We start from the raw sequence: 27,910 nt of genomic DNA on the forward strand, positions 1-27,910 counted from the left end.
ATCAGCAAGTATCATCCTCCAGAGTCTAATTAATTTTGCAGTGATACCAAACTTAGACATGGCTTGAAATACCTTTGAACGTAAAGGAGTATCGAAAGCGGCTTTGTAGACAACAAAGAGGTGGAAGGTGTTGATTTGTCCTTCTCGGGTCTTTTGGATTTGGAGCAGTGTGAATATCTGGTCCAGGGTGGATTTACCAGGTCTAAAGCCGCATTGATAGGGCCCAATTATCTCATTGACTTTAGGTTTTAATCTTTCGCACAGTACGCTCGAGAGTATCTTGTATGCGATGGGGAGGAGACTTATTCCTCTGTATTTTGCACATTCCATCTTGTCTCCTTTCTTGTGTACTGGTCATTTACTAGTATCAGCAGTCTTTTTTATGCGTGTTCTAACCACCGCATTATATATAGAGCAGTAGAAATTTTCAGCAGTCAGCTCGCTGTTCTGAAATTGAAAATACAATGCTGTAACAACAGATTTATTGCCGACGGACAGTCAGCTGCCGGTGTTTGGCATTATCAGCAGACTTTTTTCTATGAGTGTAAATATTTAAGTGTAATAACATATAAATTGGAATTCAAAACAATTATATTTTTCTTTAAAATAAGTTGTAATGGACTCAAAAAACCTATTCACCCTATAAATTCGTAGCCGTTATACGGAGCGCAATTAAGGTTACAAGTAACTCCTATATCGCATCATGGGTACATGTGCATGATACACTTTTGCAAATAAAATGCAATGGTGAAGAGCATCCAAAAAATTTACTTCAAAGTACCAACAAATCAACTCTCAAAACAATCTTAAAGTTACTTTAGTTGAACATGCACATTTAACTCCAAACGGAGAAAGTTGAAATTTTGCATTGACATTGGTTTACCGACGTATGTACATACATACATACATGTATACATTTACACTGCCACACTTGCACACACACACACAAAGCTGTATCTATTTGTAAGCCACTCAACACTTCTTCTTTAACTGAGCATGCTTGCAGCGGCAGTCTCACTCAAACCGCTTTGCGACAAACACGGTCTAAATCCAACAATCCAACGACTTAGCGAATACAAAATATAAAAATATTAAATCTTCCACCTTCCTCGAAAGCCTGAAAAAGAAAAGTGGGAGTTTTAATTTGTAATCTAGTTAATGAAATAAAAATTCGACGATTTTCGAACAAACGAATAAAAATAAAAACGAATAACAACTCTGCCAAATGAAAATGAAAGTGAGAAAGCAGAGATTCTTAATAACTCTAGTGTGTAATAGGCGGACGGCAAACGACAAAAGCAAATGCCCGCGCCTCGTTTCGATATGGTGCTGCGCGGTGGTATTTATGTGTTTGGCCAATGTCATATTATGCAATAATGTTAATAATGATAGTGAAAATATAAAATACGCCAATGAATCATTGTCAATATTGGGGGAAGTGTTGAACGAAGATGCATCCGATGATATGATATGGTCACATCTCTTGGAGGATTATGTGTTAAGAAGGTAAAAATTTAATCACCACATAAACCGACTAAAAAACAGTCCGGGAGACTTCAAAATAAAGTATCAGCCAATAACTATGTTCTCAATGAGGAAACCATATTTGAGTAAAACTGTAGTATGGATATTTGATCTCTCGATACCTAAGAACTTATCTAGATCCAAATCAATCCCCCAAATTAAAAAAAAACCTGTGGTCTTATTTACGTCAAAGTAATGTAAAACTGTTTTAAATTATTGTTGCCATCGATGTTTAATGTTATTGACTAACTCTTTATATTGGATTTAAATCAAGTCAAGAAATTATGCATGAGGGACTGCAGAGACCCTCATGCAAAATTTTAGAAACAAGTCTGTTGATAGTAGCAGACACTGTCTGCTGACTGTAAGTAGTTAGTTTTGCTGCTATTACATCAGCTGTCCTGCTGTCATAGCAAAATGTTTGCATTTTAGACCAGCAGGCAATCTGTTGTTTGCTGATAATGTCTGCTGCTCCATTTATGAAATAAAATAAGGCACAAAAAATAAAATAAATTTAAAACCTAAATAAAATATAATGGGAGAGTAAAATACTATATACGAAATTCCATGCAAATATATACTCGCTTTTAATGTAGTGCCATTTATTTGCTCTCCTAGCAAAAATTGTTCACCTGTTTAGCAGTAATACATGTTAAATATTTTAGCAGATTTTGTAACCGAAACAGTAGTCTAGCTGAAAAAGCAGCCATGTCTGCTTTCCAATTTTCACCAGACAAAAACTGTTGTTTCAGCAAACAGTTTTGCTATCTTCATTAACAAAGTTCGTTGAGTGTTTTGGCACAAATCGGCAATATAAGACTGAATATTGTTAAAGAAAAACTAACTAAATTCCGCTCTTATTTTTGGTACTATGTTAGCTTTTCACAAAATTTTTTCATGATTACTTTCCTTAGATATTAGATTTTGAAGCAATAAAACTTGCTGATTTCATTCAGTAGGACCAAGGCCTATAAGCTGGCCGCATCAACACAGATGATGGAATTTGATATGTAAACTCATTTTCAAATTCGCCTTACAAAAATTTAAATTCGAAATAAATATTTATAAATTGATTTTTATGTTTGCTGCTGTCTTGGTTCTTAAACTTAGGTTTGAATCAGTTCCAGCCCAATTGGAATTGAGCTAGAACTACCCTGGTCTCCTGTGGAAGTTAAATGCATTTTTGGTAGTTTTTGGTAGCTAATTAACCGCTATAACAACATAGTGAAAACTATTTAAACATGCCATCTTAACAAGTAATCGCGAAAAACATGTGTTTTCGACTCTATAACGAACACAATACTAGCTTTAATACAAACCTATAAATTTTAAGTTTTTACAAAAATTGGTCAGAGTTTGTACGAGTATGTAGCACGTGTGTTCTGCGAAACAGTACAACATTCAAATGATGAAAAATAGTAATAAAAAATAGTTTTCAAATAACAAACAAAAACATCCACCAATAAAAATAGCAATAAACAAGTAAGAGCGTGCTAAGTTCGGCCGGGCCGAATCTTATATACCCTCCACCATTGATCGCATTTGTCGAGTTCTATGCGCGGTATCTCTTTTTAGGCAAACAAAGAATATTGAATAAGAACTGTTTTGCTATTGGAGCTATATCAAGTTATAGTCCGATTCAAACTAAATGAATGCTGAACATTGTAGAAGTCGTTGTGTAATATTTCAGTTCATTTGGATAAGAATTGCGCCTTGTAGGGGCTCAAGAAGCAAAATCGGGAGATAGGTTTATATGAGAGCTTTATCAAGCTACTTATCGATTAAGACCATATTATTCAGTCAATTCGGTCGAGAATTGCGCCCTCTAGAGGCTCAAGAAGTCAAGACCCAAACCAAAACGTGGACCGATTTGGTCCATTTAAAATCTAAGTATTTGTGCAAAATTTCAAGCGGCTAGCTTTACTCCTTCGAAAGTTAGGGTGCTTTCGACAGACAGACGGACGGGCATGGCTAGGTCGACTTAAAATGACATGACGATCAAGAATATATATACTTTATGGGGTCTCAGATGCATATTTCGAGGTGTTACAAACAGAATGACGAAATTAGTATACCCCCATCCTATGGTGGGAGTATAAAAATGGTTTTCAAATAACAAACAACAGCTTCCAACAGACAGGGACAGGAAGCAAGGGATAAAACGTTGTTGTTGAATTTCACATAACTGATGTTGTTGTTGTACTTACTAGCAAAGGACAAATGATCATGTGGTAGGTAAGCCACAAATGCAATAAATGTTGGCACAGGTCGATTAAGGAAGATTAATGAATGAGATATTTTAGCTCCTATTACACGATCAGAGCATATGAAATATAATAATTAAAGAATAATAAGGAAGTTTCATGGCTGAGATGCTGACCAGAAGGCCAATGGAAATGTGAGTTTCAGTAAATGTTTGCTAATGCAAATTTGCCCATGAAGATTCCATTAAGAAACAGGGGAAATTTACATTCCATATTGTTTTTTTACACCCACCACCGAAGGATGGAGGTATATCCGTTTGTAACACATCGAAATATCCATTTCCGATTCTATAAATTATGTATATTCTTGATCAGCGTAAAAATCTAAGACGATCATATACGTCCGTCTGTCTGTTGAAATCACGCTACTGTCTTTAAAAATAGATATATTGAGCTGAAACTTTGCACAGATTCTTTTTTTTTTTGTCCATAAGCAGGTTAAGTACGAAGATGGGCTACATCGGACTATATCTTGATATAGTCCCCATATAGACCGATCCGCCGATTTAGGGTCTTAGCCCCATAAAAGCCACATTTATTATCCTATTTTGCTGAAATTTGGGACAGTGAGTTGTGTTAAGCCACTCGACATCCTTCTTGAATTTGGCCTAGATTGGTGCAGATTTGGATATAGCTGCCATATAGACCGATCTCTCGATTTAAAGTTTTGGGCCCATAAAAGGCACATTTTTGTCCAATGTCGCCAAAATTTGGTACAGTGAGTTGTGTTAGGCGTTTCGAAAATTTTCTGCAATTTGGCCCAAATCGGTCCAGATTTAGATATAGCTGCCATATAGACCGATATCTCGATTTAAAGTCTTGGCCCCATAAAGGCGCATTTATAATTCGATTTCACTGAAATTTGACACAGTGACTTATGTTAGGCTTTTCGATATACGTGTCGTATATGGTTCAGATCGGTTTATTTTTAGATAAAGATCAAATCGGAATAGCTGCTATGGGGCATAAGTATGCATTTTTCACCGGAGTTGGTGCAAATGACATTGTACCAAATGTCATTTGTTTTCAGTAACATTTCTCAAATGAAATTCTTCTCTTCCAACAAAATTTCTCATGCCTATTAACTCAACATCTGTTGGAAAATAAAGCCTAAAATAATCAAAACACATGACCGGCCTTTGAGGCAACCATAAATATAGCATAAAATAAAGAAAAGCATTTTTTTTTTCATTTCAGCAAAACAGCAGATTTTGTTAGTTGAAATAGCAGTCGAAAATATTTGCGGAAATATCAGCCCTATGTTTGCTGAAACAGCAGTAATGCCTGCTTTCCCATTTTCAGCAGACAAAAAAAAAACAATTTTGATATTTTGAATAACAATTTTCGTTGAGCGTAGTATTGGATTATTTGCATGGTTGGCTACATTTATTTATGAGAAAACGTTGGATTGGCATGTGGGGGCAATTTCTACACACGATCAAATATTAACTGTGTTTAGTGTGGGTGTTGCAGATTTAACCCGTTATAGCAAGATGGGGAGAAAAATACTTAAACATAGAAGTGTCTAAGCTCAAATTAAGGGTATTTCGGAGTACAGTACAAATCTGTAATACTTATTTGGGGTCAAAAGTCTGGGGCAGCTCAAAATTCCCGAATGGTTATGATGACGGGGTCGATCCATTCAATTATATTTAAGCCATGTGATGTGTGTATCAAAGAATTGAGATTGTTACAATAGATGATTCAAAATATGAGTCCCGTATAGATCTATTTGGTCTGGTCCATTTGATCCAGGTTACAATAGGCGTATCATAATATGAACCAGCCCCAAAACCTCAATGCATGGTTTTCCGTTTATAACAATATGGAAAATAAGCAACTTTTGTTATAGAATATTTTACGATTATTCATAAAGACGTTTAAAAATATGGTCCCGAAAAAATGCGCTGAAGCCTAAACAAAATGCTTTAGTTAAGTGACTATATTCAGACACAATATCAAAAAAATCAATGTGTTCACTAATTGTTATCGAATTGTGATCTTAATATTTTAATATGGCCATTTTTTTATCATTAATATCAATTCTAGCGAGTATTACATCGCAGAGTATTTGGTAATAAAGTAAACAAAGAAGAATTAAAGCAAAATTTAAAAAGGCTAAAAAAGGGTCACAATAACGGACAAAATGACCCCTTAGGGTCACAACGGTAACGCTGAGTACAAAATTTGACAGCAGTAATTCAAATTTTCACGTCTATAGATACGCTGGTAAAAGGTCAATTTGTACAAGATAAATTCCAGCTGATGAAATTTTCCAACCTATGGCCAAATATTTTAATCTTGTGGCTGCTAAACATGATAAAAACTACTATACTACAAAAAAACTACAATGTCCCTTAGGAAGTGTCCAGAAAATTTGACAGCCTTGTGGGAATTTGCGCCACCATCCATAGGGTTGTATCGTTGATTTCCTTTTTGTTGCGTTTGTGACTTTACCTTCTTAATTCTTCCAACTGCAGGTCTTACTCATATTTAAAATACCGTGGATGGTATTTGCTCCGACAGAAATGTCAAAATATGCATAGTGTGAACAGATATTGTTAGACACAGAAAATGTAAATTTTTCTCTCACCGGCGGAAAAATATCTAACAGAACATTTTTACATCTCACCATAGTAAATTGTTATCATTTGGCACAGCCTCTAAGTTTCATGAACAATTTTATGCATCGACGAAGTTACGACAACCTTTCAAACTAATAAGCAATCCAAATGTTTTTTTGCCTTTCCTTTTAAGACAAAATTTGAATAAAAAAATATCTGCCCGTTTGCGCTTTCTTACTTACGTTTGATAGTTATTTGCAGTGCTATTGTTTGAATAGAAAGCATTGATCCTATAGCCGGACAATATCCTGTAATGGAATCTAAATAAAAATATCTTAAGATATAATATTGATCAAATTTACTTACTTTTTTTCAAAATTTCAATGAAAAATTTGATAATATTCTTCTTAAACAAATTTTTCTAAAGACAATTTTTTTGACCTCTTGTTAACCTTTTGGTGGGTGAGAAGGTCCCTGGGGTCCCTTTTTCATATTCAAACTGAAATTACACATTGATGGCCCATATGAAGTGTGAAAAAATCCGCTGGAACTAATCAAGCTATTGATGATACTTGGCAAATGTTGCGGTCTAACTTGGCAGCAGCTTATACTCCGCATAATGCAGTGACCGTTGATGAGCAATTATTCCCATACAGGGGCCGCACCTGCTTCACACAATACATTCCATCGAAGTCTGCCAAGTAAGATATAAATATATGGTGGTTGTGCGACTCAAAATCATTTTACCCTGTCAAAGGAATGATTTGCTCTGGGAAATTGCCTGACCAGGCACGAGAGGTGAATCAAGGGCAGAATGTTGTACTTCAACTTTCGGAATACAGGCGCAACTCTTAACCAATATGATTGAACTTGCATATGTCGTTTTGGTATCACTTCCAACAAATGTTCCAAGTATGGTCTAAATCGGTATATAACCTAACAAAACTCCCATATTAACCGATCTCCCAGTTTGACATTTTGAGCCTCTGGTGGGCACAACGATTACTCGATTTTCTTGAAATTTTGGTGGTGGTGCATTTCTATGACTTCCACCAGCCATGGCAAGTATTGTCCATATCGGTCAAAAACTTGATATAGTTTATATGTATTTGAAAAAGTCATTCAAAGAACTAGACAAATGCCATCCATGGTGGAGGTTATATAAGATTCCATTTTATTGTACTTGTTTTTATTAAAACAGTAAAAAAGTTGCATTAAAGAAAGGGCAACTTTCAGATAGTAGGTTTTTTTAGTTAATAGCCACTCTGATTGAATTTTAAATCAAAATTGCTAAATTGTTAATCAATTATACAAATTTCTTTATGGCACCGATTTCAGCAAATTTTTTAATTGAATGTACAAATTTCTTAATTGAACCAAGTTTCTAATTTTTTCGGTGTATATTTTCCTTTGACCTCTCAACAGCTTTAAAATATTTGCCGTATACAAGTATAACGGCGAAATGTCTAGAACCTCTCGATACCCATATCCAAATTGGTCGTATTTTCACCTATTTTGATGAAACATAAATTGTTTGGATACAGGTCGTTCTTCGAGATGAACTTTTTGAATTCATGCAATAAATTAATTGTACGCTAAATTGCACCAAATTTTAACTTCTTACGACCGTATTCGCAAAACTTAATGAAGAAATAGGCTTATATGATGTTTTTATAAAGAAATCTGGCAAATAAACCTATTTGTTTAATAAAAAAAGTTTTAAATGTACCATCTTAATTATTAATGGTCTGTGCTCTGAGATAGTTCTACTTCTAGCAACAGGGCGTCGAAAGATCTACAGTTTTTCACCGAAATGGCTGGCGGCAGTTCACCTACTCCACCATATCAAATGATGATGAATCCAGGAATGGGACCCAATCCACCGAATCCACAACCTCCACTTAATTACCATTCGTCGGCCTACAAAAGACCGACAACGAATGTTTTTATAAATAAACGCATAGGAGAAGTAGGCGTTGAATTGGAACCTCACAAGAGACCGCCAGTACAAATGGTAAATCCGCAATTTCGCCCCATGACCAATCAAATGGGTCACAGCCAGCCCAGCTTTCTGCAGCAGATATTTGGAGGCACCGGTTCCGGTGGAAACCAGTCACCTATGCCTACTACCCAGCAGCAACACATGCGACCAGTTCCCCTTCAAAGTCAACATGGTCACGGTAATCCACCGCAGACTTTTCGAGCAGTCTCCGAAAATGATTTGTATTTATTAGGTGCAATAGAGAAATTGGTATACCGAGTTGACTACCTAGAAAGCAGAGTGAGGAGAACAGAACAGTTGATTTATTACCTTATGGCAGGCAACAAACAACAAGAAGGTAATGTAAATAATCAATTAAACAATTGATCATAGAAAATGTTGTACCAGTTGGATCATAATTTTTGCATAAAAAACTCACTTGCATTTTCTTTTTACAGTACGCGACCCTTGTCCTACAAATTTCACGAGAATCAGTGAAAATTGTTACTACATAAATAGCTATCAACAGGTAAATTGGAAAACGGCCAATTCGGCATGCAAGGCACTAAACTCACATTTGGCAGAATTCGAAAGAGTGTCAGAAAACGAAGAAATTATGGCCTACCTATTGAATCAGCCTAACCACCGAGGCCGCGACTATTGGTTGGGAGGCTTGAACCCCGGTCTCTTGTGGATTTGGTCTAATTCTGCTAAACCCGTTAATCCAAACATGAATCTCACCTCTATTGCAATGTCCCACAAAGAGAGCTCCCCCGATAAAGATGCCGAATCCAACATCATCGACGGTGAAAAAGAAGAAAGCGCATCAAAAGACGGCTCCATTCTGAACAATACTCTTGAAATAGAGGGCCAGGGTAGATGTCTAAGACTCGCCTATAACACCGCCAAACATGCCTACAATTATCATGGACAAGAATGTACAACCAGACAGAACTACATTTGTGAACATGAGGACAAAACACTAGACAATAAGATTAAAAAAATCGCTCGAGATCTTAAGCTCTTTTAAAAAACTTATTTATTTTATTAACATAAGCAAAATGTTCAAAATAGGAAATTGGTCGATTTATAGAATAAAATAATTAAATAAAACTACATTCGGAACTTGATTATCCGGGATGCTCGAGACCAGAGGCATTACGGATAATCGATTTTCCCGGATAATGGATAAGAACGATGAAATTCCCATCTTCGATTTATTTTAATTTTGCTTGGTTATTCGAATATAACCGTAAAGTGGGTTCATGATTCCGGGTAATAGATGTTGTCACGAATAATCGAAGCAATGCAAAATTACAAAAAATTCTTTTTCTATCCCGGATAATGGAGGTTCCCGGATAAAGCCTAGTACTGAATTCGAGTTTTCCCCTGAACAGCTGTCAAAACGCACTATAAAAAGACTTTTGTGAAATGACTACGAAATTTTTCAAATAAGCGGTACTCAGTTCTTTTTACAAAATGATTTCAACATGTTACTAGCAACATTGTCAAATTCCGTAGTTTTTTAATGTGCATGTCTATTAAATGCAGCGAACAATGATAATCCTCTGTTTACAAAAATTGTTAGTTTCACTTTTTTAAGAAAACTTGTCTTTTTATTTTGTGTAGAGATATTAGGGATATGAAAGACACCACACCCGATCAGAAGTCTATGTGACTCCCTAATCCCTACGAATTCAATAAAAACCTCTGCTCCAGTAGCCTCATTTCTACCTCATTGTACCTATCCGTGTATATAGAGGTACCGGAGAAGTTCGGGACGTCCCCAGCCCAAAGCTTCCCCTCGGAGAAGACAAATTCCAAGTCGCCATCTAAGAAAGATCAGTTTGCCAATGCCATGTAGTCGTCCCATGACGTCATTGGCCGGTCGCAGAACAAACGAATGCCCGACATCCGAAGAGAGCGAGTTTCTAACTCAGTCGGTTAGAAGACTATACTCAACGCAACGCCTTCCACGTGCAAGTGCCAAGATCGCAGATCAAGTATCGCATTCAGTGCTGCTCTTGGAGCACTGCTCGTCGCCTCCTATATGAGCACCGCCACAATACCCTGTACTTTCTCCATCATAAACACTATCGTAAGAAAGTTTATTAATAACTTACTTACTCACTGCGTGCCTAGGACTTATTATTCCGAAATCCTGGAAGAAGGCAAGGGTGGTATTTATACCAAAGCCCGGCAAGGCAAGGCCTACAGGCCTATAAGCCTTACGTCCTTTCTACTCAAAACCATGGAAAGCATTGCGGACACCATGATAAAGAGTAGGACATCCAGCGAACTTCCAAATATGCCTATGTCAAGACAAGGTCGGTAGAGACTACCCTGCACGATAACATGCATACCCTTCCGGTATGCATTGACATCGAGGGGGCATTAAACAATCTATGGACCACGTTTATTAATAACTTACTTACTAAAAGTAACATAACGGTAGGCTTGGGATCTGTGGATCTTAAAACATGGGTCAGCAGAGGAACACTTCAAGGAGGTGTACTGTCTCCTCTACTTTGAAAAATTGCTGTTAACAATATATTATGTCTCTGGAAAAAATGTGTAAAAGTGGTCGCGTGTGCTGATGACGTGACAATTGCGGTTAGGGGAAGTTTCCCAGCACTCTTAGAGATATAGGCGTGGTGTAGGCGTAAATCCGCACAAGACAGAAAAGGTCTTTTCAGCAGGAGATACAAGTTACTTGCAGTGGCATCCGTCTCCTTGAGAGAGGAGAATGTTCCATTTACAAAAAGCGCAAAATACCTGAGTGTGTGGCTAGACAGGAAATTTAACTTCAAATCCAACATTTTGGAAAAGGCAAGAAAGACAACTCTTGCCTATACAGCTGTAAGAGGACTTTTGGCAAAAGTTGGGGGGTTTAAACCGCGTGTCATGCACTGGGTATATACCGCAGTTGTCAGACCTAAAATGGTATTGGGTTGCCCAAAAAGTAATTGCGGATTTTTCATATAGTTGGCGTTGACAAATTTTTTCAACGGCTTGTGACTCTGTAATTGCATTCTTTCTTCTGTCAGTTATCAGCTGTTACTTTTAGCTTGCTTTAGAAAAAAAGTGTAAAAAAAGGATATTTGATTAAAGTTCATTCTAAGTTTTATTAAAAATGCATTTACTTTCTTTTAAAAAATCCGCAATTACTTTTTGGGCAACCCAATATATGGTGTTGTGGTCTGTTGGACGCGCGCTTCAATGCCTCTGGACATCGTGGCTAGACAAATTGCTGCGACCACTGCTGTGAGGATTTGGGAGCTTTTCCTATGGTCATGCGGCGCCTACGGACACTGTGTTATTCTTGATACAGATCCCGATTTCCCAGGCATTATGGATTACACACTGTCTGAGCACTTATTGATAAAAGTACTGTACTACTATTCCTCATAGAATCAATTAGATCTACAATATCCTTGGTAATAAAAGTAGCATAGATTTCTACACGGAAGGCTTTGTACTTAAAACTACCAATTTTGTAGAAAAAATTGTTTTTAGCTTGGTTGACTGTCATAACAATGATGTCAACAAGCATGTGTAGGGCATGCGGGGAAGATGATGAGACGTTTGGGCATTTCCTATGTCATTGCCCGGCTTTCGCACAATACCAGACATTAACCAATTATGGGCTTGGCATGGAAAACAATTAAGGAATTTGTAAGTAGCACGAATTACTTTTACTTTTTTAGTGTTTAAAGCTCACAAAAAACCTAAAATGTATGTCCATAGTGGTCAACATAACCTAAATAAAGTAAAACATTTTATTAAATTTAAACAAATATTTTATAATGGTGTCAACATTTTAATTAGAAATCGAAACAACACTTTTGCCACAGTGACAAGAATACAAATGTGACGGCATCAATGGCCTCCTTAGTCTGCTATTAAATTGATACCAAATGGTATTCAAAATATTTGCCAATAGATTAGGTTAGAGTGGCAGTCCTTTACAGCCACACATACACAATTTTAGTCCGACAGTAGCGACAGACCAAGGCCTCTAGTGGGAATCGAAACCACGATCCCCGCACTGGCAATTCGAGCACGCTACTGACTGGGCTACGGGCACCTATATTTGCTAATACCGCAAACAAAATAACACTAGCCGATGTTGGCAAAGTACCACCCTTTTTCTATCACTGTATAGTTATTTGATTCCATGGCAGCCGGTTGTACGTACCGGATTGACGCGATAAAGTCCTTCATCGGCATGGGCTGCCGCCTCAGTGTACAAAACACTGCTACAACAACAACCGTCTTTTTTCTATCACCGTAGTGCAGAGGTTATCATGTCCGCCTATGACGCTGAACGCCTAGGTTCGAATCCTAGCGAGACCATCAGAAAAAGTTTCAGCGGTGGAAAACCCCTCCTAATGCTGGCAACATTTGTGAGGTACTATGCCATGTAAAAAATTCTCTCCAAAGAGGTGCCGTACTGCGGCACGCCGTTCGGAATCCGCTATAAAATGAAGACCCCTTATCATTGTACTTAATTTTGAATCGCACTGCACTCACTGATATGTGAGAAGTTTGCCCTTGTTGCTTAGTGGAATATCCATGGGCAAAATTTGCAATGTGTATAGTTATTTATTTTTTGTAAACAAAAAACTGTAAAGTTAATGTTCATGGGGTCATTTAGCTTCTATTCTGCCTATTTAAAGCTCTGAGGCGTTAACTTTAATATTTTACTTCAGTTACGTTGTAAATAAATAACTTTCTCGCCGCAGGAACCTGATAATTGTTTATTTAAAAGCATAGGCGCTCAGTATTTAAGCATGAGCCTCTACTAACACATTCCAGTCAATACCCCTGTTTGTCCGCGACTACATTTGTACGAAGCGCTTCACGTTCATGAAAAGCTCAGCTGAGCTTTTCATGATAACGATGAACACCACATAAAACGGATCCTAAAGTTCCAGCCTACACAATGCTCGTAGTTATATTGTGCCAAGATTCATTAGAATCTATTGGGTTGCCCAAAAAGTAATTTCATATAGTCGGCGTTGACAAATTTTTTCACAGCTTGTGAGTCTGTAATTGCATTCTTTCTTCTGTCAATTATCAGCTGTTACTTTTAGCTTGCTTTAGAAAAAAGTGTAAAAAAAGTATATTTGATTAAAGTTCATTCTAAGTTTTATTAAATATGCATTTACTTTCTTTTAAAACAATCCGCAACTACTTTTTGGGCAACCCAATATAAAAAATAGTTTCGTATTAAAAAGTGGCCGTTTGATTTGGTAACAATGCGTGTCAGCTATCCTGTATTCAAAACATCTCCAGCATGTTTTTTCACACACAAAACAGTGGTCGCTTGCAGTAGTAAAACTTCGTGCCATCTATCCTGTAGTCTCACACTAGTTAGAATTGAGAAGGTAAAGTCATTAAATTAACAGCAACGAAATCAACTATACAACCCTGTGGGATGTGGCGCAAATTTCGGCAAGTTGTCAAATTTCTGTACACTGTCAAATTGTGATTCCAGTTTTTATTTGCATTTCCATGTATAGCAACCACAGGATTGAAAGAATTATCATTATAAACGTTTAAATTATAAATTAAAACAATAAAATTGTGAAAAACCTTAAAAATCAGAGTTGCACTAATCACTGATTTTGACAGATAGTGCACTCAATATTTTGTTGTTTGACAACTGCCACTACTTGTAAATGAATATATCTTGTATTTATTCACTGATTAAACGTTTTGAAGTGGCAAATGCTTAGGATTTTAATAAAATCACAATTATGAACTCCGAGAACTTATTTAATTTCAAATTACTTACATTGTTTGTTTTGTTGATATTTGATCATTTCGGGTGTGCTGTCAGTGCCAACGTTAAAGTATAAAGCATTTAGCGGGAGCGTTTTACTTATCCATAAGCTAATGAATCCGCTAGACTGGTAAATAAAACACAGCAAATGTCAACAAATAAGAATCGATTTTTTTTTCAAAAAATTGTGTATGAACAATATTTTTCAGTAAAGAAAGAAAAACTGAACCTACAATAGTGCATCATAATATTTATATTGGAATTTGAAAAAATGAAACTTGCAAAACATTGTAGTGTGCGGCCTAATGTGCGACCCTAGCGACATCTGTTAGCGGATAGAAGACCGCCAGCGCCATCTGATGGTTTTAATTCGCCTCTGTCAACGAAAGAGACAGCCAGCTGACACCAATTGACAATTATGGCTACCACCATATGTTTTGTTGGTGCCCGCTGGAAGTCAAATTTGATGATGGAGGCGAATCCAAGCCAAGCCGGCCGGTGACCCAAGGAAGCTTCTTTCTTTTTCGATTGGGACTTGGCAGCGTACGGAGGTGGAGTGATCAACAAGAAAAATACGTAAAAGAAAAGACCAGAAATAAATTTGGTAAATGTGTTTTATTTAAATTCATATGAATGTAAAAAAAACGGATTTAAACAAAATAAAAAGGACAGTTTTTTTTAAAAAAAAAAAGGAAATAGAAAATTTGAAATGCCTGAAAAGTGAAGAGACGATACATAAAGAGCCAATTGAAATGGTAACGTAAAAAAAAGAGAAGAAAAACTTTGTCAAAAATCTGAAATGAAATGAACGTTAAATACCTGAAAAAAGGAATATATTAAAAACCTGAAAAGAAATAGAAATTAAAATTAAAATAAACAAGTGGACATTTCAAAACTAAAAGTCAAAAACATAAAAATCAAAATCCACGCCTCCTCCACCTCCACTGCCGCACAAAGAAGAAGGCTTCCATCACCAACCGCTGCATCAACAACCGCCACATCGGCTACCGACACCCTGGTCACCGCCACACTGGTCACCGCCACATCCGCAACGCACACCATCCACCAGCGAGGGATCCAGACGCTGTTGCATTCCCCAGCGTTCCTAAGGTACTCTTTTTAGTTTCTCCAGACTAGCAAACCAAACTGCTTTACTGACGTTCGACCCTTGGACTGCTTTATTTTTGTTTAAAAAAGGGTTTTTTTGTATTAAAGTATACAATCGAAATAGATTAGGTAGGGGCAACATTAGTGCTTTTTTTTTACTCACCCGTTGTTTGGGTTACAGGCTATAACCAAACATGAGCTCATGGTTAGGTTAGGTAGCAACGCAGTTAAAGGACATTTTCGTCCTCCAATCAGCTGATGTTGGTCCTACGGTGCTAAAAAGGTAGCACAACAAAAAAAAAGACCCTAAAAGAAACATAGAATACTTTTTTAGACAAGAAAAACAGACTGCGACAAATACACTTAAAACTTGACAATACTCACCGAAAACCAGACGGACGGACCGACGAGAACTTGAAGAGACCTTATTGGCCGCAGAGGCCCGCATCAAGGCCGCAGTACCGTTTTGGCGATTCTTGGTCATCCATCTAGAGCTGACGAGGCGGCCGACCCATTCTTCTGAAAATAGAGAAAAATTTCAAGATTGTTAATATTGTCTTTGTGAATGGCAATGTGTAGAAGCAGTGTTAACGTTTGCCTTCAAAATCTAATATATTTCATGTTTGCTTGAAAACGGTTCTTTATATTCTAAATCTTGTTTTTTTTGTAATTGAATTTTGCCTTTTTGATTATTTGTTTTTTTTTTACATTATTTACCATGTGAATATTCTTTTACTTACTCAATAAAATACTGAAATCTGTACAAGAATGATTATCAAAAACACTTGCCCTGGTGATTTCTAAAGGATGATGGAAGGCTAAAGCATCGGAATATGGGGTAAGTGACTGAGCAGCGGCAAAGATAGACAGGTGATGGATTACGGGGTACCCTTAATATTACAGGACGAGGGGTGCCATGGTTGGGGTGGGCAAAGTCCTGAGGCGCCATGAAGGATTTTAGGCGCCAGGCAATTCCACAGCCGTAATGTCCTCCAGTTCGTTCCAGTGGGTGTTTTGTTAATGTTCTATTGTCGTCCGTTTCGTACCACCGACAGCTGGTTGTTTATTTTGTTTTTTTTGTCACCTTGCCAGAGGGTTGGATTGGCAAAGAACCGCGCCCCAAAGACTGAGCCAAAAGCCGGTGCTCGAATGCCAGCGACCAGCGCCCGCCAGTCCGACTCCTCACTCCAACGGCAACGTGGACCCTTGGGTACACGACAAAAAATGGCGCCCGCAACATGGGGCCCGAGCAATCGGGTTGACCGTTTCAATTGTGTGGCTGTTAATATTTGTGTTTGTGGTTTTCTTCGATGTTTTGCGTAAGTCCCGACAGCAGTTTGATTATAAGACAAGCTAGTCGAGTGCGACGTCTAAGCTTGAAGAGGCACTGATACTTTGTATTAACAGAGTGTCGTCCAAAGCCTCCATGGGAAGTAAGTCTGGTGTCGAAGTGGCTGTGAGTCCAGATGAGCCATGCGACTTCCTCGGGAGACAATGGTAGACACTTTCCACCTTCTTCCACAATAGTTTTAAAGCCAATAGCCCAAATTATGACTTTCTGCCTGTCCGTCCGATTCCGAATAAATTTAAATCCTAGCTCCTGTGAGTCCTACATGGTAAAGACTTGCAAAGCTTTATGTAGTCGCCATGGAGCACAGTCCGAAGGCAGCAGTCACGATCCCAATTACCAATCAACAGCAATGGACAATATAGACACCTGAAAATTTCAAGAATGATTAATTTTTGGAGAAATTGATTGTTTTGAGTGTATAGCCATTACCTGTTATGTGTGGAATTGCCAATTTTTATCAACTGTTTATGAAGCCGCAGCTGTAAGTCACTAACCCCATCCGTGATAACATATTTTGGATACGAACCTAGAAGGATATAATAGAAGTTAGTTCTTTATTTTTTGAGTTTTTGGGGTATTATATTTTGAATTTGCATCATTGGATTTTTAGTTTTTAAATGGTAGTCACTAGAGCGAATAGTTATTCCATTGAACCTTCTGTTCCGAACAGCCTTCAAATGGAAACGACAACTACGTCAACAACTACAACTACACAGGCTACAGCCAGCACAACAACAACAAGCGTAGCCAACGCAATGATGGTCACTTCAGCCGTTTCAAGCCCAGCTGTGTCAGTAACACAGGTGTCAGACACATTGAATTCGACGCCAACTACGCCAGAGTTCAGCAGCCTGACAGCCCGAAATATAAACCTGGAGAGGCAAGAGGCGGTAAGGCAAAACCAAGAGGCCAGGCGTGAGACGCATGCAGACGAGCATTTGCAGCACGTTATTGATTCCGCGATTGGTGTAGGCCAAATGGAGATGATTCGTCTGCTCGACGAGAAATTAAGATTATTGGTGCCACAACTGGTACAGCAGAGCATGGCCAACTTAAACAGTGCAGCTAATCGGAATACGTTGCCAAGCCCAGTTCAAGCACGTGCAGAAGCGCAGGTTATCCAGCAAGCCCAGGATTTGCCTAGAGCCCAGCCCGGAGCTAGTGACCACCAGCAACCGCTTAACTACATGGGTTCGAATCAGCAACAGCCAGCGCCACATGCTTATGCACCTCCGTCCCAAGGATGGTCGCAACCCCAATATCAAATGGCATCAAGTAATGCTTACTTGCCGCATGAGCAACCGCTCGACCGATCGAGGCCACTAACGCAAACGATGGGGGTAGGATTACCTCCGTCGCAGCCGGCATATGGGTACCAGGCGCAGGCAGCACAGTCACCTGCAGCTACATACCGGAGTGCAGCGAGAAAGTTCGATGTCGAGAAATGGAGGCTAAAATTTGATGGCACTTCGAAGACGATTGGGGCTGAAGATTTCATGTTCAGACTGGAGCAGTTAAGGGCCGATTACCAATGCGATTGGGAAGAGATTCTGGTGAAGTTTCCCCAGTTCCTAGAGGGGCCAGCAGAGGACTGGTACTGGATGCAGCGCAGACTAGACCACATTCGAAGCTTCCCAGAACTCAAAGAAGCTTTCTTAGCCCAATTCAGAAAATTTGAGAGCGATTTCGATATCCAGCGTAAAATGATGGACCGTCGACAGGGTGCCCATGAGTCTTTCGAAGAGTTCTGCAACGCCATGCTGCGCTTGCGCCACCAGCAGAGAAAGCCCATGGATGAGCAAGTAATGGTGGAGATGATGAAAAGCAATCTAAAGCCACCTATGGCCGCCTTAGTGTTCCCCATACGTATGTATGGCCTGCAACATTTCCGCGAGGAATGCAGGAAAGCAGAGTTGCTGCTAAGTAACCAAAGGCAAGCGGCACAAGCGCACAGGCAACAATTCGCACCGCGGGTAAACGAGCTGGAATTTGAGGAACCACCCGAAGAGCTGGAAGTTGAAGCCATCAGTCGACAAGCAAACTACGTGTGCTGGAACTGTAAGCAAAAAGGGCATAGCTTTATGGACTGCCCCTCCACGACCCGAAATCTGTTCTGCTATGGGTGTGGCATGGAGAACGTAGTCAAGCCGAATTGTACCAGATGTAGGGGAAACCGATATGCGGGCACGATGAAGGGGGAGACGCGCCCGAACAACATGAACCCCCAAAAGGAACCCAAAAACTAGGCGAGGAACAGACAGGTTCTACCAAAATAACTATTTTAAGTAATAATAGCATTAAGGGTGGTGGTGAGAATATTGAATTGAATATTAGACTTAAGGAAATTAGGCCATGGCATATCAGAATGCAGGAATATAACGAAGCTCGAGAGAGGATATTTGCTGAAGAAGTTCAGCTTGAAAGGAAAAAGATTGTAGAAAAGGTGACACGTATAGATAAAGCTAGAGAACGTTATAGGCGAAGGAAAGCTCTCAGGCAAGAAATTGCTTCAGCCACTTTGTACGAGGGCGAAGATACAAGGCTCTATATGCGCGTAAAGATTGCAGGAGAGGAAGTAGAAGGTTTATTGGACAGCGGTGCCACCGTTACATGTCTAGGGAAAGGGTGCTTGGAGTTGGTGGAGAAAATAGGGCTGCCCATATTTCCATATAGATCTGTCATTATGACCGCCGATGAGACTCCGCACGCGATTGTGGGGCGCATAAGGGCAAAGATAAAAGTGAAAAAGTCTGAAGAGGAAGTTACATTCTTTTTAATACCAACTTTGGGTAAAGCGTTATACCTTGGTGTTGACTTCATGAAGAAGTTTAAACTAGTAGCCACCATTGAGAGCTTAAGCTTGGAGGAAGAAGAAGACAAGCCGAAAGACCCATCGCAACACTGCTTGAGGAGTGAAGAGAAGCTACGCCTAGACGAGGTCATCTCTATGTTTCCGTCATTTGAGGTGAGGGGCCTGGGGAAGACACTATTGGAGGAACACAGTATCGATACCGCAGAGGCTGAACCCGTCAAACAGAGGCATTATCCCGTATCTCCTGCCGTTCAGCAACTGATGTATTCGGAGCTGGATAGGATGATTGCCATGGGAGTCATTGAGCAGAGTCAAAGCCCGTGGAACAACCCGGTTACCTTGGTGCGCAAGGGCGCTAAAAACCGATTGTGCCTCGATGCGAGGAAGCTCAATGCCCTCACGGTAAAAGATGCCTACCCACTTCCGAATATTGAAGGCCTGCTGAGTAGGCTGGGAGACACGCATTTTATCTCGAGTGTGGATCTGAAAGATGCGTTCTGGCAGATCCCTCTCGAGATAAAAAGCCGGGAGAAGACGGCGTTCACCGTGCCGGGAAGACCCTTGTACCATTTCACAGTCATGCCTTTTGGGCTGTGTAATGCGGCCCAAAGGTTATGTCGATTAATGGACAAGGTCATCCCAGGGCATCTGCGGGAGCGAGTGTTCGTCTACTTGGACGACTTACTCATAGTGTCACCCGATTTCAGGACCCATTTGGAGCTGTTGGCGCAAGTGGCGAAAGCCTTGACGAATGCCGGACTTACAATCAACGTTGCCAAATCGAAATTTTGCTTTCGGGAGCTCAGATATTTGGGCTACATTGTCGGGGAAGGAAAATTGAAGCCAGACCCCGAGAAAGTGTCCGCCATACTGGAGTGTGACTACCCCAAAACTGTGAGGCAGGTCAGGAGATTCACTGGCATGACCGGATGGTATCGCCGATTCATCCCGGACTATGCGACAATAGCAGCACCGATATTCCAAACGCTCAAAAAGAGTAAGACTTTTGCGTTCGGTGAGGAAGCCAGGGTGGCCTTCCGGAAATTGAAGGACGCACTCACCCAAAGTCCCGTTTTACGACATCCTGATTTTGCCAAGCCGTTTTTCGTCCAGTGTGACGCATCGGATGTGGGAATTGGGGGAGTTCTCTTTCAGAAGGACGAAGATGGAGGCGAGCACCCGATTGCCTTCATGTCCCAGAAATTAACACCGGCGCAAAAGAATTACTCTGTGACCGAGCGTGAGTGTCTGGCTGTGGTGATGGCCATAAAGAAGTTCCGACCCTACATTGAGCTAATGCCATTTACTGTGATTACGGACCACTCTTCGTTGAAGTGGCTAATGTCCAACAGAGAGCTCGGTGGGAGATTGGCTAGATGGAGCTTGTTGCTCCAGGGTCACAACTTCGGCATAGAACACCGCAAAGGAAGCCAGAACGTGGTGCCAGACACTCTATCGCGATTGGATTTGGAGGAGCTATGCGAAGAATTTGCCAGCCTTGTGGATCTCGACGCAGACGAGTTCAAAGATGACGAGTATTTGGACAAAATAAAAACTATCTCCGACAACGGAGAATCATTGCCAGACCTGATGGTTAAGGACGGCCTCATCTACAAAAGGACAATCCCTGTGACTGTGGACATGCCATGCGAGGATTATGTTTGGAAGCTATGGGTTCCATCACGGTTGACGACAAACACCATAGCAAAGGCACATGAACCGACTACGGCGGCACATGGAGGTTTCCATAGAACTCTGAAAAGGTTACGAGAGCTGTACTACTGGCCAAACATGAGTGTACAGGTCCGTGATTTCATAAAGAGGTGTGAGATCTGTAAAGGGGCTAAGCCCAATTATCAAAATATGCAACAGCCTATGGGACCAGAGTACAAAATAGACAAACCTTTTCAGAAGATTTATGTAGACTTCCTAGGGCCGTACGTCCGGTCGAAGGCCGGTAATTCATACATTTTTATAGTCCTTGATCACGTCACTAAATTCGTGCTGTTGAAGCCCATGTCCAAGGCCACCTCGAGAAACGTAATTAAGTTTTTGACCGGTGAGGTGTTTCACAAATTTGGAGTTCCAGAAATTGTCATGTCGGACAATGGAAAACAGTTCGTGGGGAAAGATTTTTCCAACTTCTTAGACGTGCATGGAGTAATTCATTATAAGACTGGACTGTACTCGCCGCAGGCGAACGCATCCGAAAGGGTAAACCAGTCGATTTTGGCGGCTATTAGGTCTTATTTGGATGGCGACCAGAGGGAATGGGACCAAAACCTATCAGCTATAGAGTGTGCTTTGCGTTCATCTGTGCACTCGTCAATTGGAATGACGCCTTATTTCGCGCTTTTTGGCACGAATATGGTGACACATGGAAGTGTCTATCGCTTGGCTAAGCAATTGTCTTCAATGAGGGACCCAGAATTTAACGCTTTGCCCAAAGCTACTCATTTGGAGTTAGTCAGAGAAGAAATTCGAAAGAATCTCGAAAAAAGTTACAAAGAGCGGTCTACAAAATACAATACGCGCGCGCGAAAGGTAAAATTTTATCCAGGCCAGGAAGTATTTCATCGCAACCATCAACTTAGCGATTTTGGGAAAAACATAAATGCCAAGCTTTGCCAGAAGTATTTGAAGTGCAGGATTGTGCGGGCAATAGGCCGTAGTCTATACGAAATCGAAAACCTAAACGGCAAACCGATAGGGGTCTATCACGCAAGAGACTTGAAACAATAATGGCAACGACACATTTTCACACTCTAACACTCACAAATGGTCAAGGGGTTCCTTCTGAGCCACATGTAAAAAAGAGTGAAATTCTTTGGCCAATAGAGGCAAATTTTCGGTTGACAGCTCACACAAGCATTAAATCACTCACCTGAAATTCCATTTCCGTAGCTGGGAGTTTCCAATATTAAGCCATGGTCTAATGTAGGTTTAGTTAGTTTTAGTTGTACCCTATGGGGAAATAGGTTAAGATATGATAGATATGAATTGAATTACATACTCACCTGTGATAGATAGCAGAGGAATTAAGTCCCAGGGATCTCTATAGCAGTAAGGAACAAGCTGTAGAACAGCCGTCGTCTTGTGGTAAACTGTAGCATAAGATGACCTAAATGAATTAGAAGAGAATTTAGATTTGAATTGTATTTTATGATTTATACTTAACTTAAGTGGTGATCGTTGCAGAGGTCCGAATGATTTTTGCCTCGTGCCCATATTATACCTCAGGTTCATCTCGAATGGTGGGTGTGTGTGTGTGTTCAAGGCAGTAGTGGGCAAATATACAAGTGTGCGTATATTTCCAAGCCATGGGCTTACATCCTTGGGCGAGTGCACAAATTGTGCAATGGGGTGTATATTTGCAATTTTTGATTTAGGGTGGCGCTGTAAAAGGGTGTTAATACTTACCAGGGACTTACCCGTATGGTCCAGGTGAGGTTGTTGGAGTGGACTCGTGGTCTTACGCTCTCGCGAGTGCTGAACCGCCAAGAGGGGTCCCGTGGTGTGATGTGCGCAAGATTACGCGCTGATTCGTGCTACTTCTCTCTGCCAACCTCTGGGGTGCCTCGACCGCCGGAGAGCTCGCTGTCAACCTCGCAATGGGTGACCCGTCTTTCTATCACTATGGCATCTTGGACATGGAACGCGAGTTGCGGCGGAAGGCGTTTTGTCCGGACGAGAGATTGTCATCTCTCGATGCCGGCCCCAGGAGATCACTCAACCACGGTAGAGCCTCTTGACGACCTCGGTGTATGTCGGGTCGACCCGTCTTTCTATCGCTATGGCATCTTGGACATGGGGCGAGGGATGCCGTGGTGAGTGATGAGAGGCGGCTAGGAGAAGTCATAGAGGATACACCAAGGTGCACCATCTATTTGATACTTACCAGTTCGTTTATCTTGGGCACACCACAGCGTTAGACCACAAATGGCATGGCTCATGCTCTCAAGCGAGGCAGCCGTTGCGAGTTCGCAGGTCCATGACGTGGGTTTCCTGGAAAGATAGACAAGAAGAAAAGATCAAATTAGTTATGAAAGTGGTTTGTTTTGTTTGAAGGATTTTTTTTTGGATAAATTTCTTTTTCACTTTAGTGTTTTTTAAGATTTTCTGATATTTTAAAATTCCCTCCTATTGGCCCTGATTTTTTTGTTTTTCGAATAGAACACGCAATTTTATTTTAGTTTTTCATAAGTTTTTTTGCTTGTTTTTTTTTGCCAGCTTAAGGAAAAGACAAAAACTTTTTTGTTCTGCATTTCTATTTAAAATTTTGTTTTCGGCTATATTAATATCGCTCCGTTTTCAGAGAAATTTATTTTTCTTTGTTCCGTTTTCCTTATTTTTATTATTATTTCTTTTCTTTTTTTTTTTTTCAAATTTTCACACAAAATCCTTAATTTTTTTTTGTTTTTTTCATTTTCTTGGCAGAATTTGGTTTTTTCACATTTTTCGTGCATTTTTGTAATTTTCCTCATTGAGTTATTTTCCATAATTTCCCTTCTTATTAATTTTCTTTTGGTAACTTTGCCGAACTAAGTTCACTTTTGAGTTTTTATATCAAGACCATTTTCTTTTGTGTAGAACCATGACACTTTAAATTCAATCACAATAACGTCACTTCACCTTTTTCGTTATGGCCACCGAAAATTTTTGAGGACATTTGGTTTGAAAGTCATTGAGTCACTTCTTAGTACCCCCACCACCATTCATGAATTGAGTGGCTTACACACAATGGCAGGGGTACCGTACGATCATGTGATTTCATTATAACACACGCACTCATATTCATGGAATCACGCACACTGTCACATAATGAACCGTTTCTTTTACCACGTTGGTTGGAGTTTTTTTAAATTGTGGTTAGGATTCTTTTTTATTTCACCATTCGAACCGCAATTATTTTCACTTTACCTTTTTTTAAATTTTTTTTTCCGATTTGCAAGGCGTTTCATTTGGAATATTGTTTTTTCACCATTTCATTCATGAAATCAGATATACGCCGACGCCGGTGATTGTGTTTGCCGGTTTGTTTCTTTCAATCACACACACAGGGCTCAGAGCACATTTAATTATTTTTGCATTGTTTTTTTTATATTTTCACTACCACTGGCGACAAGGGGCATGTGGCATTGATGATTTCTTTTCATTTTATTTATTTTGTGGGCCAGTACGTTGTAAAAGGCGTAGTTTTTGTTTTTTTACTTTGCCATTCATTGGCACACACACACAAACACTTTGGCCCGCCGGTCACAATTTTCTTGTTATTTATTTCTATAATGTTGGGCACGCACTGCGGGACACTGAACAATCATTTTTTTTTTATTACTAGCTTTTGATTTAACACATTTTTTTTACAATACTTACCTTTTTTTTTGCTTTGTTGGTGAAAATTATTTCCCGCGTCGTCCGTCTGCTGCAATTGCTTCCAATTAATTTGATGAAGGTATATCCGTAAGGTATAAAAATGGTTAACTCAAGGTATACTAGTTGAGGAAGACTTACACATTATTAATGGGACCTACACACAGTGAGATAGGTTTGGCGTAAGGAGCATATACACTTTATGGCATGGAATACACTGAGAGAAATTGTTATTTTTCTCCCTCCCATCCTTTAACAGTGATGTTCAAAGGATGGTTTGGTTTGTAGTGTGCGGCCTAATGTGCGACCCTAGCGACATCTGTTAGCGGATAGAAGACCGCCAGCGCCATCTGATGGTTTTAATTCGCCTCTGTCAACGAAAGAGACAGCCAGCTGACACCAATTGACAATTATGGCTACCACCATATGTTTTGTTGGTGCCCGCTGGAAGTCAAATTTGATGATGGAGGCGAATCCAAGCCAAGCCGGCCGGTGACCCAAGGAAGCTTCTTTCTTTTTCGATTGGGACTTGGCAGCGTACGGAGGTGGAGTGATCAACAAGAAAAATACGTAAAAGAAAAGACCAGAAATAAATTTGGTAAATGTGTTTTATTTAAATTCATATGAATGTAAAAAAAACGGATTTAAACAAAATAAAAAGGACAGTTTTTTTAAAAAAAAAAAAGGAAATAGAAAATTTGAAATGCCTGAAAAGTGAAGAGACGATACATAAAGAGCCAATTGAAATGGTAACGTAAAAAAAAGAGAAGAAAAACTTTGTCAAAAATCTGAAATGAAATGAACGTTAAATACCTGAAAAAAGGAATATATTAAAAACCTGAAAAGAAATAGAAATTAAAATTAAAATAAACAAGTGGACATTTCAAAACTAAAAGTCAAAAACATAAAAATCAAAATCCACGCCTCCTCCACCTCCACTGCCGCACAAAGAAGAAGGCTTCCATCACCAACCGCTGCATCAACAACCGCCACATCGGCTACCGACACCCTGGTCACCGCCACACTGGTCACCGCCACATCCGCAACGCACACCATCCACCAGCGAGGGATCCAGACGCTGTTGCATTCCCCAGCGTTCCTAAGGTACTCTTTTTAGTTTCTCCAGACTAGCAAACCAAACTGCTTTACTGACGTTCGACCCTTGGACTGCTTTATTTTTGTTTAAAAAAGGGTTTTTTTGTATTAAAGTATACAATCGAAATAGATTAGGTAGGGGCAACATTAGTGCTTTTTTTTTACTCACCCGTTGTTTGGGTTACAGGCTATAACCAAACATGAGCTCATGGTTAGGTTAGGTAGCAACGCAGTTAAAGGACATTTTCGTCCTCCAATCAGCTGATGTTGGTCCTACGGTGCTAAAAAGGTAGCACAACAAAAAAAAAGACCCTAAAAGAAACATAGAATACTTTTTTAGACAAGAAAAACAGACTGCGACAAATACACTTAAAACTTGACAATACTCACCGAAAACCAGACGGACGGACCGACGAGAACTTGAAGAGACCTTATTGGCCGCAGAGGCCCGCATCAAGGCCGCAGTACCGTTTTGGCGATTCTTGGTCATCCATCTAGAGCTGACGAGGCGGCCGACCCATTCTTCTGAAAATAGAGAAAAATTTCAAGATTGTTAATATTGTCTTTGTGAATGGCAATGTGTAGAAGCAGTGTTAACGTTTGCCTTCAAAATCTAATATATTTCATGTTTGCTTGAAAACGGTTCTTTATATTCTAAATCTTGTTTTTTTTGTAATTGAATTTTGCCTTTTTGATTATTTGTTTTTTTTTTACATTATTTACCATGTGAATATTCTTTTACTTACTCAATAAAATACTGAAATCTGTACAAGAATGATTATCAAAAACACTTGCCCTGGTGATTTCTAAAGGATGATGGAAGGCTAAAGCATCGGAATATGGGGTAAGTGACTGAGCAGCGGCAAAGATAGACAGGTGATGGATTACGGGGTACCCTTAATATTACAGGACGAGGGGTGCCATGGTTGGGGTGGGCAAAGTCCTGAGGCGCCATGAAGGATTTTAGGCGCCAGGCAATTCCACAGCCGTAATGTCCTCCAGTTCGTTCCAGTGGGTGTTTTGTTAATGTTCTATTGTCGTCCGTTTCGTACCACCGACAGCTGGTTGTTTATTTTGTTTTTTTTGTCACCTTGCCAGAGGGTTGGATTGGCAAAGAACCGCGCCCCAAAGACTGAGCCAAAAGCCGGTGCTCGAATGCCAGCGACCAGCGCCCGCCAGTCCGACTCCTCACTCCAACGGCAACGTGGACCCTTGGGTACACGACAACATCTCAACTAGTGTGAACGGTTCAGGCGTTATTCAAACTACTATAATCGATTTTCGCGATATTTTAAAGGTTGGTGCTCTATTCGGTTTTCGCGGCGAAAATATTGATGAAAAGTGTTCGTTTCGCTTTAACTTGTTTTTTCATCTAGAGGAAATTTACATTTCACGACGCCCAAAAAGAGCCCGACCACTGTCACGACGCAACAAGTCGTTTTCTTAAGTAAAATAAACGCGATCGCCAAACTTCTAATTGTAAGTGTTTGTTAGTGTTAGTGATCTTGCTCACATGTACTTACTCGGGGTGTAAAACAAACCTTATTTTTGGATGCATAAATAATGAACTATTTGTATAAAATATAAAAATATAAATAAATATACTTCTAAAATAAATAACAAATAAATGTTCCTTTCATAACAATTGCAATAGATCTGTACGAAGTAATAACGATTGTGAAAGTGTTGTGCTTTTGGCCTTGCTATTACAACATTAATTTTAAAACTTTTACTAACGGAAATACTACAAAATCCAATTATTTTTACAAATAAAAGCTGAGTTTATTTCTTTTTAAATAGCTTTGTGCTTCATTATTTTTTAATTTCGAAGAGTTGGGTTTTGGTTGAAATTGCAACAACATATATGAGTTTGAGTACGGTCCACACAATCACATTTGTGTGTTAACGTAAGCAGCTGATAAATTGGTTGGTGCCATATGAATTTTCATATGTAAATGGCAACATTTTGGCCAAAGAAACCCAAAAAAACCAAATGTGGTAACCTTGTCAAACCGCCGAAAGAACGATTTAGGGAAATTTCCCCAAAAAAGCGT

The 27,910-nt window shown here is 39.6% G+C and overlaps 3 protein-coding genes and 2 long non-coding RNA genes across 17 annotated transcripts in view; 1 reads left to right on the forward strand and 4 right to left on the reverse strand.

Moving 5' to 3' along the window:
* Positions 1-748: 748 nt before the first annotated feature.
* LOC106089568 (zinc finger protein 62 homolog) overlaps positions 749-27,910 on the reverse strand; it is a 44,718-nt gene continuing 17,556 nt past the window's right edge. For 2 of the 4 annotated variants that reach the window (XM_013255441.2, XM_013255440.2), the window contains 2 exons: positions 14,134-14,248; positions 749-1,117 (listed from right to left, as the gene is read on the reverse strand). In XM_013255441.2, coding sequence (XP_013110895.2) covers positions 1,092-1,117; positions 14,134-14,248 — 141 coding nt within the window. In that variant the 3' untranslated portion in view covers positions 749-1,091. Of the gene's footprint in view, positions 1,118-6,594; positions 6,661-6,718; positions 6,852-14,133; positions 14,249-27,910 lie in introns of all 4 variants that reach the window. The other 2 variants (XR_001221653.2, XM_013255444.2) reach the window with 2 other exon arrangements.
* LOC106089570 (uncharacterized) lies at positions 1,018-9,536 on the forward strand. Of its 4 annotated transcripts, XM_059363571.1 has the most exons (4): positions 6,684-7,053; positions 7,110-7,264; positions 8,117-8,691; positions 8,792-9,536. In XM_059363571.1, the coding sequence occupies exons 3-4, from the start codon at positions 8,166-8,168 to the stop codon at positions 9,361-9,363; spliced, it is 1,098 nt and encodes a 365-aa protein (XP_059219554.1). In that variant the 5' UTR covers positions 6,684-7,053; positions 7,110-7,264; positions 8,117-8,165; the 3' UTR covers positions 9,364-9,536. The 4 variants fall into 4 exon arrangements, with proteins under 4 accessions (XP_013110900.1, XP_013110901.1, XP_013110903.1 ...); XM_013255446.2 differs by lacking the exons at positions 6,684-7,053; positions 7,110-7,264 and adding an exon at positions 1,018-1,506; XM_013255447.2 differs by lacking the exons at positions 6,684-7,053; positions 7,110-7,264 and adding an exon at positions 1,018-1,506 and having other exon boundaries at positions 8,129-8,691.
* On the reverse strand, positions 14,802-15,855 carry LOC131995241 (uncharacterized). Its single transcript, XR_009397312.1, has 3 exons — positions 15,613-15,855; positions 15,392-15,534; positions 14,802-15,297 (listed from the first exon to the last, which is right to left on the reverse strand). It is a non-coding gene; the product is annotated as an uncharacterized LOC131995241 (long non-coding RNA).
* Positions 16,026-25,384, reverse strand: LOC131995238 (uncharacterized). Of its 7 annotated transcripts, none has more exons than XR_009397307.1 (6): positions 24,765-25,384; positions 22,823-23,396; positions 22,409-22,512; positions 22,276-22,355; positions 17,009-17,105; positions 16,026-16,945 (listed from the first exon to the last, which is right to left on the reverse strand). XR_009397307.1 is itself a non-coding variant. In XM_059363575.1 (4 exons), the coding sequence occupies exons 1-4, from the start codon at positions 22,635-22,637 to the stop codon at positions 16,822-16,824; spliced, it is 393 nt and encodes a 130-aa protein (XP_059219558.1). In that variant the 5' UTR covers positions 22,638-22,806; the 3' UTR covers positions 16,026-16,821. The 7 variants fall into 7 exon arrangements, 2 of the variants coding, with proteins under 2 accessions (XP_059219558.1, XP_059219557.1); XR_009397308.1 differs by lacking the exon at positions 24,765-25,384 and adding an exon at positions 24,024-24,321; XR_009397306.1 differs by lacking the exon at positions 24,765-25,384 and having other exon boundaries at positions 22,823-23,762.
* On the reverse strand, positions 25,441-26,489 carry LOC131995242 (uncharacterized). The gene is made up of 3 exons (XR_009397313.1): positions 26,247-26,489; positions 26,026-26,168; positions 25,441-25,931 (listed from the first exon to the last, which is right to left on the reverse strand). It is a non-coding gene; the product is annotated as an uncharacterized LOC131995242 (long non-coding RNA).

This window comes from Stomoxys calcitrans, chromosome 2 (genome assembly GCF_963082655.1).
Source record: "Stomoxys calcitrans chromosome 2, idStoCalc2.1, whole genome shotgun sequence".
Taxonomy (NCBI): Eukaryota; Metazoa; Arthropoda; class Insecta; order Diptera; family Muscidae; genus Stomoxys; species Stomoxys calcitrans.